The sequence below is a fragment of the Lissotriton vulgaris genome, chromosome 11 (assembly GCF_964263255.1).
Source record: "Lissotriton vulgaris chromosome 11, aLisVul1.2, whole genome shotgun sequence".
NCBI lineage: Eukaryota > Metazoa > Chordata > Amphibia > Caudata > Salamandridae > Lissotriton > Lissotriton vulgaris.
Genome location: NC_141699.1, coordinates 350,944,078 through 350,965,097, shown reverse-complemented (window position 1 = coordinate 350,965,097; position 21,020 = coordinate 350,944,078). Strand labels below are relative to the sequence as shown.

At 46.3% G+C, this 21,020-nt stretch overlaps 1 protein-coding gene across 2 annotated transcripts in view; it reads right to left on the bottom strand.

Annotated features, from left to right (window-relative positions):
• Positions 1-2,881: 2,881 nt before the first annotated feature.
• AIFM3 (AIF family member 3) overlaps positions 2,882-21,020 on the bottom strand; it is a 392,572-nt gene continuing 374,433 nt past the window's right edge. Inside the window, exon 20 of one of the 2 annotated variants that reach the window (XM_086943319.1) lies at positions 2,882-4,251. In XM_086943319.1, coding sequence (XP_086799445.1) covers positions 4,212-4,251 — 40 coding nt within the window. In that variant the 3' untranslated portion in view covers positions 2,882-4,211. The remainder of the gene's footprint in view (positions 4,252-21,020) is intronic. The other variant, XM_086943318.1, reaches the window with a different exon arrangement.

Here is a 21,020-nt window from a genome sequence, read left to right as displayed (position 1 = left end):
CTGATAATTCTCGCCTCAGTGCCTATTCCAATCATGGAGTCCCACTCTGCAACTCTGGGCAATAGATTGCTTAATCTCCACAACGGCCCCCACAACGCTAAGGACCTCCACCTTGGGGGTGCCCAGGAGTGGACGCCTCACAGGAAAAGCCAGGATGGGTTCCACAACGGTATTCGTACAAGCGCCTTGAGACCCTTGCGGGTGAGTAGTGCGCTATACAAGTATCAATTTACATCGGTGCTATCAGGCTGGAGTAAGTGTCACTGGGAGATCTGAAATTTAGATCATAATGCCCTCACACATCTGTTGAGGTGTCATGCTTCATTATCGGGCACTCCTCGTCAGGCCGGCGCTGCAATGTGTGACGGGCCTGGTGGCTGCATTAGCAGAGTTCTTTTGATCCGAGGACGCCGTAAATGGTGAGTGTAAGTGGCCAATATGAGTGGTGAGTTCTAGTGTATATAAAGTGACTTAAATGCCCCAGGACTAAGTAAAAATAGCACCACTGCTTTTAGTTAGTCATTAGGCCCATATCTGATTAAATAGGTTTCTTATGGGCTCCTGTGCCTATTTTAAGCCACTTTATATACACTAGAATTCACAACTCATATTGATGAAGCATGACACCCCAGCAGGTGTGTGAGGGCATTATGATCTGAATTACAGATCTCCCAGCGACACTTACTCCGGCCTGATTGCACCAATACGTGTGTCTACCTGACAAAGGAACTACTGATAATTCTGTTCTCATGCAACACCCATGGAACCTGACACATTTCCAGATTTACGAGAAATACTCAAACCGGAAATGCATCCGAATGGAGGCGCAAAGAGGAGAAATGTATTCATTTCTCCTCATTTTCTTTCCTCTTTCTATGGGTGCTGCATTCTGCAGCACACATAGAACGAGGGAATCACCTCTTATGATTGTTTATGTGCCAGAATGTGTCAGTTCCTGCACATAAACAATAATAAAAAAGAATTACGTTTTACAAGTTCTATGTATGCCAATGCAGCACACACAGAAGTTGTAAAAAGTAATTTCAAATTGTTCAAGTGCAGGAAGGAATACCTTCCTGCACATAAACAATCATCCCTGAAATGCAGGCATCCTTGTACCATGGTGCAAGGTTGCCTGCGACGGCGCATGGCAGCCAATTGTGTGCCAGCGCAGGGGAGAGCAAAGGGATCCCTTTTATCCTTGTAGATATGATGCACCCCTGTGCTTTGAAAGTGCTGCAGCCTGGCGCAACCAAAGGGCTTGCGGTGCCACACTGCAGCACTTTCTTGCAAATGAGGCTCAGAGCCTTTAGACCCCTCTGCTGCCCTTCTCACGCTACACACAGGGCCATCAGTTGTCATCTACACACCACACAGTTGTTTTCACAGTCCCCCGCACACCACATACAGAACCCTCAGCAGTCTCCTCCTCACCACACAATAGGAAAGGCACAAGTTTGACACTACAGCTGAGAGTCTGGAGGTGGTATATGGGTGTGTGAATTTTTTATTACTCAAGCAAATTGTTGCGTATGTTCTAAGGTCCCAATTTTCCTAAGTTTCGCGAAGACTATCATTGTAAACTGGCAATATTTTCTCCTGCATGCCAGTTGACTTTGAAAATGCTGTTTCCTCACATGTTTTTCCTCAGGACCCTGAATCTAGTTGGATGTTGCCCATAATTTGTTTTCTAAATGAACTTGATCCTTATGGCCTGCACCAATGCACGTCAGTGTAACCCAGGACTTACGATGGAAGAGAAAGGATGGTCACTTCTTCTTAGAAGTGAAGGTAGAGGCTATTTATAGTTCAGGGCCGGATTGGCCATGTATTCCATCTACCATTCCTCCAAGGGACTGGAGCCACTGGAAGTCTGTTTTTAAAAGCCCAGGGCTGCTGATGGCACCTCTGTTGCTTTCTCCAGCTCTTAGAGGTTGAATACATCAGGCACAGCAGTATCTTCAGGAGAGAGAGGAATGGTGAGAGAGAAAGAAAAAGACAATTTAAAAGACAAAGGGAGCGAGAGAGAGGAGCGGCTCCTCCACTAGGGTGGAGGAGTGTCGCCCCACTGCTTTCTCTCAGGGCGAGAATCAGAAACATAAAATGGTATAAATACCATTTTATGTTTCTGCTTCTCGCGCTACAAGAAAGCAGAAGAAGGGTTTGGTTGGGGGCGGTCTGGGAGGAGTGGCAGCCCAATGTTGTGGGCGCTGACTGTTTGGTCGGCCCCACTCTCCTGTTTTCTCCATGTAGGCTGCATGCAGCCTGCATGGAGAAAACTGCCTCCCCATAGACGCCTGTGCTGTCTACGTCCCAGCCAACCACAATGTTTCCATTGAAGCATTGTGATTGGCTTAGAGGAGGAGAGGGAGGCTGCCTGCTTCTGCTTCCTGTGATTAGAGAGAGGAGACACAACGCGGGACCGGTGGCGAAGGTAAGTTTGAATTTTAATGTTATTATATTAAATTAACCCCACCCCGCGCACCCCCTCCACCCGCGAGTCCTTCCGGCTGCATTTGGAGGGAGGATGGATGGGTGAGTGATGGGTGGGTGATGGATGTATGGATGGGTGGACGGACGGACGGAAGAATGGACAGATTGATTTTGTCAGTGTTGCTATTGGTACCCAGTCCGGCAGTGGATCCATTGGTTGATACCTTTCAGTTTGTGCATTTCAGTTCTCGATCTCTCTCTCATCTACATTGAGATATAACTCCAATTTACTACATTCATGTATACAAGTATAGACCTTTCGATTGATTGTGTAAACCCTTCATTAAAATTATATCATGCATATTACCAAGCATCCTGTTAGCATTGTACAAGCATTAATGTCAATCCTTGCCACTGAATATAACTGATATCCATTATAGACCTGAAATTTTATGACAAACTCTTCCATGTTTTTATTTATCATATCACTGCTCAACCTAATCAAAGAGGGCAAGCACTTCAGCCTTCTTCTATCATTGATTTCACTCATCAATTACAGTGAACCAATGAGATTTCTCTTCTTGAACAATATTCTCGAGATATATGTTCTGGTTCTTTCCTGCTGCATGACTTTCCAGATTACTTTGCAAAAAAACGTCATTTCTTAAAAAAAAGCATGGGAGCTTTTAGGGCAGACAGGTGAATTTAAGCAAACAATGCTTGCTGTTCCATTTAAGAAACTGACACGTTTTATTTCATAAAACTATCATCTATTAAACCTGCAAACCAGTTAAAATGGCAAGAATTCAAACTAGTGAGCCAGGCCAAAAGGTATCAGCCCACCAGATAGTCTATAAGCAGTAGACATCCAGTTGTGTGACATACAATAAGCATTACTGTCATTGTACAGCCCAAGTGAACATTCCTTCCTCAAAGTAAAGGTACTTCAAGTTATTTGCGATAAATCCATGTCTTTTTAAAGTAGTGCATTCGTAGAACAAGCTCAGGTGGGCGTCAAGTTAATGATTTGTAAATTTGTCATTCAGTGCGTGAGATGGGTTCCATTTTTAGACATTCTATTGATGCTCAGGCAAGTCCCATGCATTTTTGTGATTGGTAATCATCGCATAGAAGGCAAACAGCAGTTTATGGGAGAGGTGCCCACTCCTTGTGCCGGCTAAGCCTCCTCCCAAACCTCATCACTCAGCACAGGCTGGGAACCCCTTGAGAACTCCGCATTTGACCAAGATGATCCTACAATCCCCAGCACCCTTAGCTTTGTAGAGCTGGTTTTCCCAATTATTTCCCTACAATAATAGAGCCAGTATAGCATTAAAAAATTAAAAATATATTAATATATTCTCTTTGTCTTCGTCCAACATGATGTGATCGCACCAGTGTTCGAAGCAAGATGTGAACGTGCACTTTTATGTGTCCTTAGACTGTTTGCCTATGCCGTTGATGAACCCTCCTATCCATGGTACCCTCAGTGGACCTGAGTGTGTTTGTCCTACTAGAGGTGTCTTCAGTGGATAAGAGCCCCTTCTCTCTGGACAGGCTTGGTGAATCCGTGGGGAGTGTGGGTCCCATTCCCGTTGGTTCCTTGAAGCTCTACTCAATGAAGCGGCCAAGGGATCCTCCAATTCCTGAGATGAGCTTCAAATGTTTGACACTTCTTCGTCTGGCGACCTTTAGTACAATGAATGCTGTCTTAGATATGGGTGGTCCATGCCTTTCCGTCATTCAGGTCTCTTCGGAGTAAACCTCCCAACCCAATGCTAGGAGCCCTTTCCAGTCAGCCACGACATGTCATTAGTTCTGCGAGAAAAGGAAAGAAGTAACTGTTACTCAGAAAACATATACAATTGATTACTTTTTACTCTCCAAAAATGTCAAAATGAAAAAACTTTGCACGTGCAGCCAGTGTAGCCTGATGCAACGGATACATGTATGAGCGCTAGCATGACTTGAAAAGGACCAGAAGGGGGTGCAGGGGAAAGAAGAAATTAACATGTTTGTGGGGATGGAGGAGAGAGAGGGAGCTGGAGCAGCAAGGGGAGGGGAAATAACAGGGAGTGCTGATCAGTAAAGTGTGTGCATTTTATAGCACAGTTGTGCATATCATTTTATTTGTTTAGGGGTGTTTATTTTTGCAGAACCTGGTTCAGACAGAATTGTTATAAAAGTACTTTGCATTGTATTAAACGGTAGTTAGTGAGGGGGGACCTCTGGTGTGTCTTCTTCTTTATTGATAATCAGCAAGGTAATGTCATTGAAGCAGAGTGCTGTGTATAAATCATAGGTCACAAGTTATTTTGATTTATTTTTATAGTTTTGTTTAGCGCGAAGAAGACGCAGATTAGGGTATCAGAGCGCTTTACAAAAAAGAAGCAGAGTAAGAATACAATTTTTTGTAAAACGAGAACGTATCATTTTTTTTTAGCAAGTTTAGGCAGGTAGAAGAATAAAAATACAAGTTTTTGCAAAAGCAGAGTAGAGAAAGTATCAAGACATTAGATGTCTTAGATCCCAGTAACACATTTTCTGTGGGTGTATGCTCCTTATGGACATCTTTAAGTAAACCGCATTTCCTGCAATTTAATTCAATAGGTTAATTCCCAAAGATCTTTGGGTGAACTGAAAGGCAGATGTTCCAATAGCAGCAACATAGCTTAGTAGGCTTCAGCACCTATGGAAGCGAGTCCTTATCATCTTTAGGCTTAAATGCCAGGTGGATAGCTCAGTTGGTTAGAATCTGTTGCAGAAACCAGCGTCATATCTATAGTGCAAAGGTTCCAAATCCAGTGAGGTAACTCGGGGTGTTCTTGCACCTGCTACAGAGATACGTGTGTAACTTGCAAGTCACATAATCTGCCTCTTGTAAAATAGATGTTTAGATTTTTCCAACTCTGACACAGCAGTGCAGCACATAACTTTTTCCACTCTGAATTATTTTTGAAAATTACCTAATGACTTGTCTGACTAATCCTGGCATGCAGCCTGTCTATTCGTGATTCATCATATATCTTGTTAGGTTTGACCATGACAGCACGGTCCTGATTTCCCTATTCTAGATCCCCACTGAAACAGTTTATCACAGGTGTCAGTGTTACCTGGAAGACAGATTACTCTGGACTGTGCATACTCAGGAAAAAGTTCAGAGGTCGATGGTTATTGGGGTACCACCAAAGCTATCAATCCCTTCTCCTAAGCAGGTCTACAATTACTTAAACACCCCATTCAACATCTTTCCTTCTTCTGTAACAAATGGTTTAAATAGAGCACTAATTTCCTAAAAGACATTTTCACATTTTAAATCACTATATATATATGTATATATATATATATATATATAATATATATAAATATATATATATATAAATATATATATATATATAAATATTAAATACACACACACACAAATATATATATTTGTGTGTGTGTGTATATAAATACATATAAACTCAAGCAAATGTTTTTCTCGGCCAGGAAAGAAGGATTTGCCTTCTGAGTTGGTGCATGTTTGTTTATTATTAAGGTCATAAACATCAGGATAAGTACTAAGGTAGCACCAGCAACGTTATACATGTATGTAATCAACTAGAAACATTGATATTATCGCATTGTGAAATACATTATCGGCATAAGATCTCAATAGATCTATGTTTATATAAAGAAGTGTATTGCATACCAAGAACAGAAAACCTGCCGTTCATACAGTGTGTGTGCTAACGTCATAGATCTGCTAGTGCCAAGGATACTGCCCTCGACAGCGTGATTATAGCTGCCATATTGGACTGTGGTGGTTTGTATTATGTATATAAAAGACAATGATACTGCTTGCTAAATTCGGTTGATAAACCAGCACCACATCAAAATGGATGTCCACAAATCACAGTGTACTCTGAAATCATGACAGCGTTTTATATGTATAATGCAGACTAATGTCTGTTGAATGCTGTTATATGAATGTCATCAGAAGTGACATCTTGAAAGCGAATCGTGGTTATGCAGACAAATTGAATGATGGGAAAAGGGAATTATTGAATGAGAGGAATACAAATTTCTCAATTGCAAACACCTCAAAATTCCCATAGTCTACCTTCTCCCCAAGATCCACAAAAACATGACCAATCCCCCAGGAAGACCCATTGTGTCCTCTGTAGGTTCGCTACTAGAAAATACCTCCCAATATGTAGACTTCTTTTGGCAGCCGTTTCTTACAGTCCTCTCATCTTACATAGAAGACACCAAGGACTTCCTAGACTGTATTGATGGGATACATTGGGAACCAGACTTTTTCTTGTGACCCTGGATGTAGGAAGTCTGCACACCAGCATAGGACACAAGACAGGAATCATGGCATGCAGATAATTTCTCAAATCCCGATCGATATCATACTTCTTCCACACTGAGATGATCTCAGAGATGATCGAACTGTGTCTCAAGAACAACTTCTTTTTGTTTGATGACAAGTACTTTAAACAACAGCAGGGCACTGCCATTGGTTCTTGTTTTGCCCCTAGTTTTGTCAATCTGTTTCTAGGGTAGTGGGAGGAACAGACAGTGGGTACACGTGACACCTTTAATGCATATGCGATTCCATGCATCAGATTCATGGACAACATCTTTATGATATTCACAGGGGAACATCCATAGAGTTCCTCGATGTGAAGGTGGAAATCATTGATAACAGCATAACAACCAGCCTACACAGGAAAGCAACTGCAGGAAACGCACTTCTGCATGCCCAGAGTAGTCACCCCATGCCTCTCATTCACAGTATACCCTATGGTGAGCTGTTGCATGCCCGACGCAACTGCAACAAAGAGGAAAAGTTTCTTGCAGAGAGTGACTATGTTGAAAAGATTCAGGTCCAGAGGTTACTCTGATTCTATACTAAAGACGGCAGTTGAGAAAGCTAGTTGCACCACTAGACAGGAACTTTTGATCCCCCAAAGACCTAACCATGATGAGAAAAGTGAATACAATGTGAGATTTATTACGACCTTTAACAGTAAGTCGAAAGTGGCCAGGGATATTCTGGGTAAGAATTGGCAAATCTTGCAAGGGGAAGACTATCTGAGGGGAATATTACTAGGATACCCCATAATCACATATAGGAAGAGTGTGAGCTTAAAGGACAGACTCAGTACTAGTAACATCCAATAAACCAGCACCATGTGGTTGTTCAACACGAGAAGGGGCTTTTGCCTGCAACAAACATAAGACCCCCAGAATAGCAAGAATGTCAGCATGTTCCATTCACCCCTTTTGAATGAAGATCACTACATTGACAAATACTTAACGCACACTACGGATTCTGCAGTGTATGTACTTACCTGCCCCTGTAACAAGTGGTATGTTGGAAGTACTATCCATCTGGTCAAGAAAAGTGTTTTGAAACACTGAGGGCCATTACACATCAGGACAACCACTACCCAGTGGCCAGACACTTCACTATATTTTACAGCAGTGATGCAGCTTTCCTGAGTTTCTCTGCCATTGATAAGATCAATCCACACCAGAAGGGTAGGTAGGGAACTAGCCCTCAGATAACTAGAAAGCTATAATCCAAGCAAATTGTGGAGCTGAACACAAAGATCCTGAATGGCCTCAATACCAATGAGGAGTTAAATGTTCATTTGATTGAATAAGTATTAGACTGTTATTATCATGCATTAGACAATCTGACCTAACTACTAATGTTGATCTTTTAATCTCAAACTGCTTGAATATTTTGATGTTTTTAACTTTCACTCAAATTAACTGTATTTCAGTGGTGTTGTTTTCTTCATGTCCTTTGCCTCCCTCTTTTGTTCCTCTCACTTTTTTCCAGCACTTTTCACTATGACTACCTTACACAGGGCTAGCTCTTTGAGCTGCAGAGGTCTGGAGCTTCGCCTTCTATCTGGATTTGAAGTTGATAATTGGTGCATACACAGAACTTTCTCCTTTGAGCACCTGGAATTTTTTGCCTTATTTCCCTGTTTCTGAACCAGGTCACTTTGACTGGTGAGAGTATTCAGACAGTAAGGTAGTACTGTCCACTTAGGCAACATTTGAGTATTTTATGTTGAATATATTGTGGTGTGGTTTTGATTTTACATTTTTACCTTGAGTAACTCACTAGTGCAAAAATTTGAAACTCACAATTGAATACACCCCAGGACTATTTGAGGGACTATATTACACCACACTGCTTCCATGTAAAGGACCAGGCCAGCTTTGTAAAAACAATTTTTTTGTGTTAATATCTATTTTATGTGCTGGTTGGGCACAATTCTTTATGGTTGATTTATTTATTGAATGTTTATGCATAAGGCTTTCTTTCCAGACTCTGCTTGCTTTCTCAGGTATCTTACAGCCCCATGCAATCTTTGCCTTCTATATTTCCGCCTTTGGGGGTAGTCAGCATTTATGACTAATCCACTAGAACGTACCATGAGGTGGCTCACTAGGGCTCAGTACAACATTTAGCAGTAAGTACCTAGCAGCCTGTGTGGAATTTTAATTTGCGATCTGAACATCATCTGCGCCAGCTTGTCACCTATGTACTACGTGCACGGCAGCCATTCTAGGTCACCTATGTACTACGTGCACAGCAGCCATTTTAGATATCATGGTATCCCTGTCCACGATCGATCGCCAGTGCGCCCCTCTGACCCAGCAAGCATCCTCCGCGCACCCTAGCTCCCCCTCCCTCCTCCTTATGAGCATGACCCTGTCCTTGGGAGTCACGCCAGCGCCTGACCAACACCTCCTCTCCTCCCATGAATGCCCCTCTGTTGATAAACCTCCCCTCTGCACTGGATTGTCCACGCAGCATGAATACCACTCCATTGATGGCCCCTCACCCCGTGTCCGACTGTCCACACAGGTCCGAGGCCATTGCCTAAGCCGGGAGATATCATTTACTGCCCTTCATTGTATGAGGTCGCTCTCCTTCAAAGGACCCTCTATTGATCCAGGCCCCCCCACCCCCTGTGATATGATCAGGCGCACACATCCTAAGACTCGACGGAACACTCAGCTGCGTGATGACCCCCTCCTCTTATCAGCAGGTTGAGGACCTCTATTGTGAAGGTATATGGGGGTGGGATTAACACGAGGATTACGGGGATGTCTTTTCCTTGCTTTACAAAGTTCTGATTGTAATAAAGGAAGGTCACATGCCATAAACCAGTGTATAAGAGGCCAGGCCTCAGAGAGGCTGTTAGAGCACCTCGAGACGATACCTTGTTGTCTGATCTGATGTGTTCTGCTCCGTCGGAATAAAACTTCTGTTTCCTGCCTTCTGGTCTCCGGCGCCTGCCTCATTGCTTGGTAAAACTTGAATGGTACAAGGGCGGTTAGCGCCGGGCAAATCCTGAGAAAGGTCCTAGCCCTACCTTTTTCCACAATTGGCGCCCAACGTGGGGCCCATCAGCGACACGTGGATCCAGTGGGAGAGGTCCCGATGACAGAGTGAACGACTGCAACGATCGGGAAGAGCTCATGTCCGATAGACCCTCGTCTGACAGCCGATCATCCGACCTTCACTAGTTCTGAACAGACCTCTCTCGAGTGATCTACGGTCCTGACTGGGAACCATCAGGAGTGCCGCGAACATCACGAAGGAGAGAGGACGATCGGGCGCTGGATCCAGAGGACAGGAAACCGTCCATGCGGTCCGGGTAAGGTCGTGTAAACACGACGAATTGAGGAAAATTGTTTTTGTTTGGATAATACTAGTATTACGCTTTGTTGAAACCTCTGGAGATTCGCTGTCTGCAAACGGAGAAAAACAACAGGCTCTCTCTTTGCAAACAGTGAAGGATAGGTAACGCAGACTTTTGTCCCCGTTGTAATCCGTCGTGCCTATCTTCCTCCCCCACTGTTTCCCGAACTGTCGTTCGTGGATTATTGTCTGGAGATTCTTTGTCTGCAAACAGGGAAGAACAAGGTCTCTCTTTGCAGGTAGAGAAAGAGTGGGTAACGATAACTTTTCGTGCCCACTTATTCTCCCCACTGAATTGTTTTGATTGACCGATTGTTCGGTATTGGTTCGTTTGAGGTATTCACCGCCGGCAAACAACGGAGAATAGAAATATTCTGTCTAGTCTTTGCCCGCCGTGATAAGATAGGTAGTGCAGACTTTTTGTCCCCGGTGTAAACCGTCATGCCTATCTTCTCCCCACTGGTTGGTAGCCTGTTTAGCCCGGACCGCTTATTAGAGATGAACCATCCAGCTCCACTGGAGGGCACCCCTAATAAGGACATGTTCACTAAGTATGGACTAGTCGCTATAGCTTACACTAAACTATGGCATAAATATACGAAAAAGAACCCTGAAAGTCAGTGGCCACTGATAGGTTCCTTTAGTGACAATAAAATAAAAACATTAGAAATAGCACTCCAGAAGAATAAGACCACGCCCACTATGCTCGACAGTATCGGCATGTGGCGCAAAGAAACGGAACAACGAAAGAAAAGAGAAGAAGCAAAAATAGGGAAAGAATTACGAAAGGCAGCCCACCTAGCCGCAAAGCAACTAGAAGAGGAAATAAAAGAAAGAAAAGAAGCTACACAAAACCAAGAATCAGGGTCGACAGGCCAATGTCCTGTTAGGACCCCCTCTGCACTCTACCCTGAATTGCCCTCCAAACAACGGGCAAACGATGAGTTACTGCTAGGTCCCCCAATCATCTACATGCCCCCTCCATATGCTCCCAGTCAGCAAAGCCTGCAAGCCCCGAGTGTGAGTGAAAGTGACCCTAGCGCTAGTGCACCAGCCCTCACGGCCTCTGCACCAGCCACATTAACAACTTCGTCAGGCGATCCCGAGGCTAGCAAACAATCACCAGCCAGACTAAATAGTTTGAGCAAAGATGAGCGGGATGGGATCGACAAAATAGCAAAGACATTAGTAGAACGAAGGGAGAGCGAAGATTATACAATGAGCGTATATAATTCACATGCCGACAGCCACAGACGGCATTTCATCTTGCGATTCAGCTACTACACCCTGAACGCATATGAAGATAGGTATCAAAGTAAGGGTCCCGCTAAACTAACAACACTGTATAGGAAGATTGATGTTGGAGATGGGACTGAACGTGAGGCGACGGAGCTCTTCATGCAAATGCTTGAGGTCTTCCGCCACCTCGCGGAACAGAAACCAGAAGCCAAGGTTACGGTCCCTGAAACAACCTCGGCAGAAGTAGCCAATACTATGATGCCTATCAGAGAAGCGGCTCCTTACTGGATCCCGCCACGGGGCCAGGGAACGAGCGATGATATTAATAATGAAAATGCAAAGGGGAGGGTTGTGTACAATTGGGTTTACCAACCATGGGACCGACAAGACATCCTAACCTTTAAGCAAACCCTGCCCGACTTAAGAAAGAACCCGACGGCATTTTATACCGAATTAGGCACAGCCTTGGGTTCGACAATAATGACTTTAGCAGACATTGACTTGTTCTTTGGGTTATGTCTGCCAGCTGACGTGTGGAATCAAATCCGGAAGGCTGACCACACGGATCTGTTTGGACATACCTGGGACCAACTCGGTAAACTAGATGGACAGCGAGAGCCGGGGAGCAAACCAGTAAAAGACATACTGGAACTCCCAGACAAACTAGTCCAGAAATTAAAGACACTGGTCCCGGAAAGAAAAGTAGACTGGCCGATAGTCACGGCCTGTCGACAGAAACCCCAGGAAGATGTGTCAGAATACTTCTCCCGATTTGAGACAGTGTTCTCCGACTACAGTGGCCAAGACATGACCACCGCAACCGGACAGCACCTGTTTGTGCAAAATTATGTAAAGGGACTAACACAAGAAGTCTCCCAAAAACTGCAGACGAGTGAGAGTAGTTGGGGGGCCTCCAAACCCGCAGCTATCCTTCAGATGGCTCAGTATTACGAGCACCAAAAGAATGAGAATGATAGGGCGTCCGAGAAAAAGAAGAAAGATTTAAAGGAAAGGGTAATGATAGCCCAGATACAGGGTATAGCGCTAGGACGGGAACACCAAAGGGGGAACTACCAATCAACCACCCCCAGAGATCTACCTCCTAAAGATCACACCCCAACATCCCACACTGGACGGAGAGACATTAGCACTGACCAATGCGCCTTCTGCAAAGGGCTCGGCCATTGGAAATTCCAGTGTCCGGTTCTGCTAGAAATGAATAGAAATAGGGATTCCAGGGATGTGGCAGGTGGCCCGAGAAATAGAGTACAAGGACGAGGGAGCACCAACGACACCAGCAATGACAGATCAGGGAGACTGAACACGTTTGACCGTCCCCGACAGAACCAATATCAGCTGTCCGAAGGTGAACATGCCCCCGACTTTGCATAGGACTGCCAGGGGCAAGGGAGGGATCCAGTCGAGCTCTGTGTTGACCAGCAAGGTCCTTATGTCACCGCTAAGGTCTTGGGTACAGAGTCTCCATTCTTGGTAGACACTGGGGCGACACGTAGTGTGTTATCAAAACGACTGATTCCAAGGGCACCCTTGTCTGGCTCACACATAACGTCGATAGGTTTCGATGGGACGCCCTCCACTAACCCCCTGTCCGTACCTATTACCTTTGACCTAGAAAACAACACTACTGACGCGACATTTCTACTCTCCTCCAACTCCCCTGACGCCATTATGGGCATTGACTTACTGAAACATTTTCGAGCCACCATTAGGTGTTCCCCAGATGGAATACGAGTCATCCTGTACGACAACCCAGACATGCCCAGATCCCGTCCCCCACGACACATGTGCTCCATAACTGACGCTGACCTGTCCCTGCTTGACACCCTGCCTCCGTACCTGTGGGCCAAAAATGACTCTGATGTGGGGCGAATGATGATTGATCCTATTCACATAACTGTACGACAGGACGCTATGCTCCCGAAACTCCCGCAATATCGGATATCGCCAGAGGGTGAGAAGGCACTGGTAGCGATCATTCAGTCTCTGGTAGATGCAGGAGTGGTTGAAGAGGTGGTTAGCAACGTCTGCAACAGCCCAATCCTACCTATTGTTAAGAAGCAAGGTGAAGGAGATGAGAAAGCGTACCGCTTCATCATCGACTTGCGAGAGATTAACAAAGTGGTTGTACCCCAATATCCTGTGGTCTCTGATATCACCACCATTCTGACCCTCATCCCGTCCACTGCTACCACCTTCTCTGTTATCGACCTTAAAAACGCGTTTTTCTCTATCCCCATTCATCCAGACAGCCGTTATCTCTTCGGCTTCACCTTAAAATCCCGCTCGTACCGATTCTGTAGAGCTCCCCAGGGATACACTGAAAGTCCCAGCATTTACAGCCAGGCCCTCAAAAGACAGCTGGATGCCTTCCAGCTACCAGAGGGAGTGGTGTTGATCCAATATGTCGATGATATCCTTTTGGCGGCCGACACCACCCCGCTTGCAACGACAGCCACCGTCCAACTCCTACACTTTCTTGCAGAGAATGGCCATAAAGTCTCCAAAAAGAAGTTACAGTTCTGTCAGCCACAGGTGACTTACCTAGGCCATCTTTTGTCCAAAGAAGGGAGGAAACTTACACCCGACCGAATCCAAACCATCCTAGATACCCCCATCCCGAAAACACAAAAGCAGGTCCGCTCTTTGGTTGGCCTAACCTCTTTTTGCAGACAGTGGTTGCCTAATTACAGTCTCATTGTGAAACCATTACTTGCCCTACTGACCAAAGATGTCCCCTCCCCGCTTCCTTGGACCACTGAGTGTCAAGCCTCCTTTAAGGAATTACGGGATGCACTCTGTTCAGCGCCTGTCCTAGGAACTCCGGATTACTCCAAACCCTTCTCCCTCTTCACCCACGAAAGGGGGGGGTGCGCATTGTCTGTCCTAACTCAATCAATTGGTCCTAAGCAGCGCCCTTGTGCCTACTTCTCCGCCACTCTTGATCCTGTAGCCAGAGCTTTGCCTGCCTGCCTTCGAGCAGTAGCCGCCGCTGCTGTCTCTATCCGTCAGAGCGAGGGAATTGTACTTTCCAACTCCCTCACAGTGCTAGTACCCCATGCAGTCGACACCCTCTTGAACCAGACCAAAACCCAGCACCTGACTAGCGCACGACTGACAGGGTACGAGTTGACTCTGCTTGCACCCCACATCACACTAAAGAGATGCACGACTTTGAATCCTGCCACATTGTTACCCCTGCCTGAAAATGACCCCGACATTCCTCCCATCCACGACTGCGTGACCCTCACGGACGAACAAACTAGGAGTAGGGTTGACCTCCGAGACACTGCTTTTCCTGACCCCGATGGAGAGCTATGGGTAGACGGCTCATGCATCAAACTCCCAGATGGCACCACCTCAGCTGCCTATGCAGTAACGACAGCCCGAACAGTAGTTGAGACAGCCTGCATCACACAACGATCTGCCCAGGCAGCAGAGCTGATAGCCCTCACCCGAGCATGCATCATAGCCGCAGGGACCACCACGAACGTATATACGGACAGCCAGTATGCCTTCGGAGTGGTCCACCATTTTGGGCTCCTGTGGAGGGAGAGGGGATTCCTGACGTCCCACGGCACCCCGATCCTCCACGGAGATTTAGTCTCCGCTCTGATTGAAGCAGTTCTCCTCCCCAAACGATTAGCGGTGATAAAATGTCAGGCACACAAAAGGGTGACAGACTTAGTCGGACAAGGGAATGCGTTGGCCGACATCACTGCACGAACCACAGCTGAGAATAGGACGATGACACGCATGTACATGACCAGGTCACAAGCAGAAACATGGAGTGACACAAGGATAATGATCAGAGACATACAATCGGCCAGCACCCCTCACGAGCTGACTAAGTGGGCAAGGGTGGGTTTGAAGGATGAGGAGGGCTGTTGGCGAACGAAGGATGCCAGCAAATGGTTGCTGCCCGACTCATATCTGATTCCCATACTGACAATGGCTCACTCCCCCGCACACATAGGATCTGCACCCATGATCGAACTCATTTCCAAAGTCTGGCATAACGACAAAATCCCTGACTCAGCCAGACGTCTAGTTCAGCAGTGCCTTATCTGCCTGCAACACAACCCCGGGAAAGGAACTGTAGTGCCCCGGGGAGGGTTTGGGACCCCCAATCACCCCTTTGAGGTCCTTCAGATGGATTACATCCAACTAGAGAGATGCCAAAACCTGAAGTATGTACTAGTCATTGTATGTGCCTTCAGTAAATGGGTAGAGGCCTATCCAACCCGTGACAACACTGCCATGACTACTGCCAAAGTACTACTGAAAGAATTCTTCCCTCGCTATGGCCTTTGCCGAATTTTATGGAGCGACAATGGCCCCCACTTCATAGCTGAGGTTATCCAACTAATCCTAAAGGGGTTGGGGGTGAAGCAACGATTCCATGCGGTCTTCCACCCCCAATCCGCTGGTCTAGTGGAACGCCATAATGCCACACTGAAGCTGAAACTGGCAAAAATAGTGGCCACCACTGGACTTAACTGGCCGGATGCCCTCCCACTGGCCTTGTTATCGATGCGCTCCACTCCCACCAAGCACCATCTGACCCCCTACGAGGTCGTGTTTGGGCGACCGATGAATCTCTGGACTGCTCCCAAACCGACCTCCATTCATGACGTCCCCGACGTCCTACTGTCTGATTATTTGTGCAAGTTAACTAAAACGTTGTCTGTCATTCATCAACAGGTGCAGCAGGCCATCCCCGATGCTTTCAGGGGCCCCGGCCATGACATCCAACCGGGAGATTTCGTATTGATACGAAATTTCCAGCGAACCAAGAGTCTGGAACCTCGGTGGACGGGCCCCTGGCAAGTGCTGATCACCACCCGAACGGCACTCCGAGTGGAGGGGAAGAAGCACTGGCTGCACGCGCATCATTGCCGGAAGGTCTCTGCAAACCTGGCCACGACAGAAAACGTCAGCACCCAAGAAGAGCTCCTGAGCAAAGACCGACCGATATTGGACTGTTATCCCGATACTGAGGCACTCGAACTTGCAAAATTCTCTGATCCCACTGTGCCATCCAGAGAAGGGTATTTCCTGCGTCGAAAGGAGGGAGTTTCGGCTAAGTAGACCACGGACTAAGTTAAATCTCAGAACGGTGACCTAAACACAATCAAGGGTTGCCGGGAGAGAAGCTAAACGAAGTCTGTGGTTCTGCCCACTACCGAGCCCCTTGAAGGTGATGGAAGCGCCAAATAAGAAGATGATGGAAGCGCCAGATAAGAAGATGATGGAAGCAACGGGAAATACCCAGTATAGAAATCCAAAGACTGACAACCTGCACAAATCAAAGACAATTGCACTCTTCATTGTCTTCCTCTTCTGCCTCCTCCTCATGACCTCCTTCTGGATTCTGGAGGAAAGCACACCGGCTCATGAGGCATTGCTACCTACTGCACAGCCAACACCCCTGAAAGAGCATCACCTAATCTCTCTGTCGCCTCAGCTCCGAGAAAGGCGCAGGGAATTCTGGAACAATTCCTTCGTGCAACTGTTGCACCAACACAACCTTGCTGCAAATGCTACGAACTGTTGGATCTGCGGGTTGCTCCCGCATGCCACTGGACACTCCATCCCCTTCATCCCTTCACCCTTCTCAGTTCACGGCTCTTGCCTCGCCTGGTTGATCCTCATGCAAGAGAGCCACAGGGACAACGCCACTTCCAGCCAGACAGTGTCACACTTCTACTCTGGGTTCTGGCTGAACAAAACAGGAAAGACCCCAGCTGCCCTGTGTCCTGCGCTCGCAGGCGCCACCTTCATCAAAGACATTCCAGCCAAAGAACGAGTCGAAGTACAGGTGCTCCACAATCCAGCCAGGACCACCTTCTCTCATCTGCAAAAACAAACTACCGCTACTCTGACTGTGGCCCTGTCTGTTATCAATGTCACAGGTCTCGTGTGTCTCGAAGGCCATGGAACGCAGCTGGTGGGTTACAGCGCCTGCCGAATCACCAGAACATTGGACTCAGCTGAACCCCCTTCCTTTGTTGCTTCTCCAAACATGTACTTTGTGTGTGGCACCAAAGCTTACACCTGGCTCCCGAGAGGCTGGAAAGGTATCTGTTACATTGCCTTCGTTCTTCCACCCACATATGTAGCCCCTGCCAACCATCACCGGCAGAGGCGTGCAGACGACCTTGGACAAGCCGACTCCACCGGAGCACAGTTCCTGGATGCAGCAAAGGGTCTTATTCCTCTGTGGGGCCCAATGGCAAACAGCCGTGCTATCCGACACCTGACCCAGGCAGTAGAAACAACGATCAACATCACGGCTGGCATCCTCGCCAACAACACTGCGGAGCTTCAGGCGGTCCGCTTTGTGACCCTTCAAAATCGTCTTGTCCTAGACGTGGTCCTAGCCGACCGAGGAGGAGCATGCCGCATCATCGGATCCAGCTGCTGCACCTACGTGCCAGACAACTCGCCATCAGTCTACAAAGCCATTGAACACCTCCACAGACTGTCCTCAGAGGTTCACCAAGAACAGGAAGGATGGTCGCTTGGGAGCTGGTTTTGGGACACTTTGAAGAATTGGGGTTGGAAGTTGTTTTCCTTCGTGCTGATACCTGTTGTAATATTATGTGGGTGTTGCCTAGGTATCCAATGTCTGCCACCTTTGTTCGGCCTTGTTTCTAACTGTATGTGCCCAAAGACTTTGGACTTCCGAAATGAGCACATGAGCCCCCTCTATGAAGTAGAAATACGTGGCCTTATGGGGATAAATCCAAACTGACAAGCTGGCGAGACATGTTAAAAGGGAGGACTGTGGAATTTTAATTTGCGATCTGAACATCATCTGCGCCAGCTTGTCACCTATGTACTACGTGCACGGCAGCCATTCTAGGTCACCTATGTACTACGTGCACGGCAGCCATTCTAGGTCACCTATGTACTACGTGCACGGCAGCCATTTTAGATATCATGGTATCCCTGTCCACGATCGATCGCCAGCGCGCCCCTCTGACCCAGCAAGCATCCTCCGCGCACCCTGGCTCCCCCTCCCTCCTCCTTATGAGCATGACCCTGTCCTTGGGAGTCACGCCAGCGCCTGACCAACACCTCCTCTCCTCCCATGAATGCCCCTCTGTTGATAAACCTCCCCTCTGCACTGGATTGTCCACGCAGCATGAATACCACTCCATTGATGGCCCCTCACCCCGTGTCCGACTGTCCACACAGGTCCGAGGCCATTGCCTAAGCCGGGAGATATCATTTACTGCCCTTCATTGTATGAGGTCGCTCTCCTTCAAAGGACCCTCTATTGATCCAGGCCCCCCCACCCCCTGTGATATGATCAGGCGCACACATCCTAAGACTCGACGGAACACTCAGCTGCGTGATGACCCCCTCCTCTTATCAGCAGGTTGAGGACCTCTATTGTGAAGGTATATGGGGGTGGGATTAACACGAGGATTACGGGGATGTCTTTTCCTTGCTTTACAAAGTTCTGATTGTAATAAAGGAAGGTCACATGCCATAAACCAGTGTATAAGAGGCCAGGCCTCAGAGAGGCTGTTAGAGCACCTCGAGACGATACCTTGTTGTCTGATCTGATGTGTTCTGCTCCGTCGGAATAAAACTTCTGTTTCCTGCCTTCTGGTCTCCGGCGCCTGCCTCATTGCTTGGTAAAACTTGAATGGTACAAGGGCGGTTAGCGCCGGGCAAATCCTGAGAAAGGTCCTAGCCCTACCTTTTTCCACACCTGACTCTGCCGCACGCACTGCCTGATGTTTATGCATACCACAATACTATGGTCACAACGATGTTACTGTCAACTTCGGCATTACCATACTAGCATATGACTTGAATGCTGACACTCAGACACAAACTTATACTTCACTAATAGTAATTTATGTTGACGACCGTCGGGGGCAGAGTTCCGGTCAACAGCAAGCAACAGACATTAGCCTGCCTTATACATATGAAACACTGTCGTAATTTCAGAGTACAATGTGGTTTGTGGACATTCATTTTGGCATGGTGCTGGCTTATCAACTGAATTTTGTCAGCAATATCACTGTCTGTAATATACATAATACAAACCACCAAAGTCCAATATGGCTGTTATAAACACGCTGTTGGCAGTACGCTTGGCACTAGCACATCTATGACGTTAGCACACACATTGTATAACTGGCAGGTTTTCTGATCTTGATATGCAATACACATAGATCTATTTTGATCTTATGCCGATAATGTATTTCACATTGTGACAATATCACTTTTTCTAGTTGACTTTAAGGTGTTCATCCATGATGGAAAAATCAATAATGCTTTATACAGAAAGCCCACATCTGGGAATTCGACGCTTCGCGCGTTGAGTAGTCACCCGTCCAAACAAGTCCAGAGCATTCCATATGGAGAGCTTTTGAGGCTTAAAAGGAATTGCACAAGGAATTGTGACTTTGAGAAGGCAGCGCAGGAATGTATTGCCAGATTTAAAAACAGAGGCTATGAAGGGTCGCTTTTGGAGAGAACCTTTAAAAGGGTAAGGCAGATACCTAGGCATAATATTTTATGTGACAATGCCAGGTGCAAAACTAAACAAGGCAGAAACAAGAAAGATCTAAGTGAGAATAAATTCATGATGATTACTACCTACACAGATGAAGCTGTAACTTTCAAAAGAATCCTCAAAAGAAACTGGCACTTTCTAAAAACAGATGCCACCATTGGCAAAGATATACCCATAGGACCACTAGTACCTTTCAGAAAGGCCAGGGCAATTAAGGATATGCTTGTGCATAGTCATCAAGCAAGAGATCTTCCTAAGGAGGTAACTCTCAAAGAAATGAGGGGATTCTTTCCATTTGGAAAATGTAAGGCCTGTAAAACAAGTAAAAGGGCATTGTGCTACACAATACCAGAAACTCAAATCAGAAAAAGCATCACTAAATTTATAACCTGCAACACAGTGTATGCAGTTTATGGTTCAGTATGCCTGTGCGGGCTATGGTATGTGGGAAGTACCATTCACCCGGTAAAAATGTGTGTTCTTGAACACACACGGACAACTGTGAAACAAGACCAAGCATACCCAGTTGCCAGGCACTTTGCCATTGTGCACAACAGTAGCAGGGATCTGTTGTCGTTTTTTGGCCAGGATCATGTCCCAGTCAACATCAGAGGGGTGAATCGAATCTTAAGGCTAAGCAGAATAGAGTCTTGTTTTTATCATTGACCTCCAGACAAAAGCCCCGAAAGGTTTAAACAGTGGGGAGGAGTTGGCGGTGCATTTGGGAGACTAGCCGATATACGGCGTAATAGTGGTGCTTACAATATGTCCATATGTGAATCAGTAAACATGTTTGAAATGGTTTTATTATATATGAAATTACAGATAATATCTGGGGCTCAATGTCGATATACGACGTAATTGATGTGAATATTTGCTGATATACTGCTAAATTTATGAGCATAATTTTACAGATACACGGTAGGATTAATTGATAAAAACTGTTATATTGTAAATTAAATTACAGACAACATTTGGGGGATGAATGTGGATATAAGATGCAATCGAAGCAAAAGTTTGATGACAGAGACTTAAATGTGATTGTGAAAGGCCGATATACGGCGAAATACA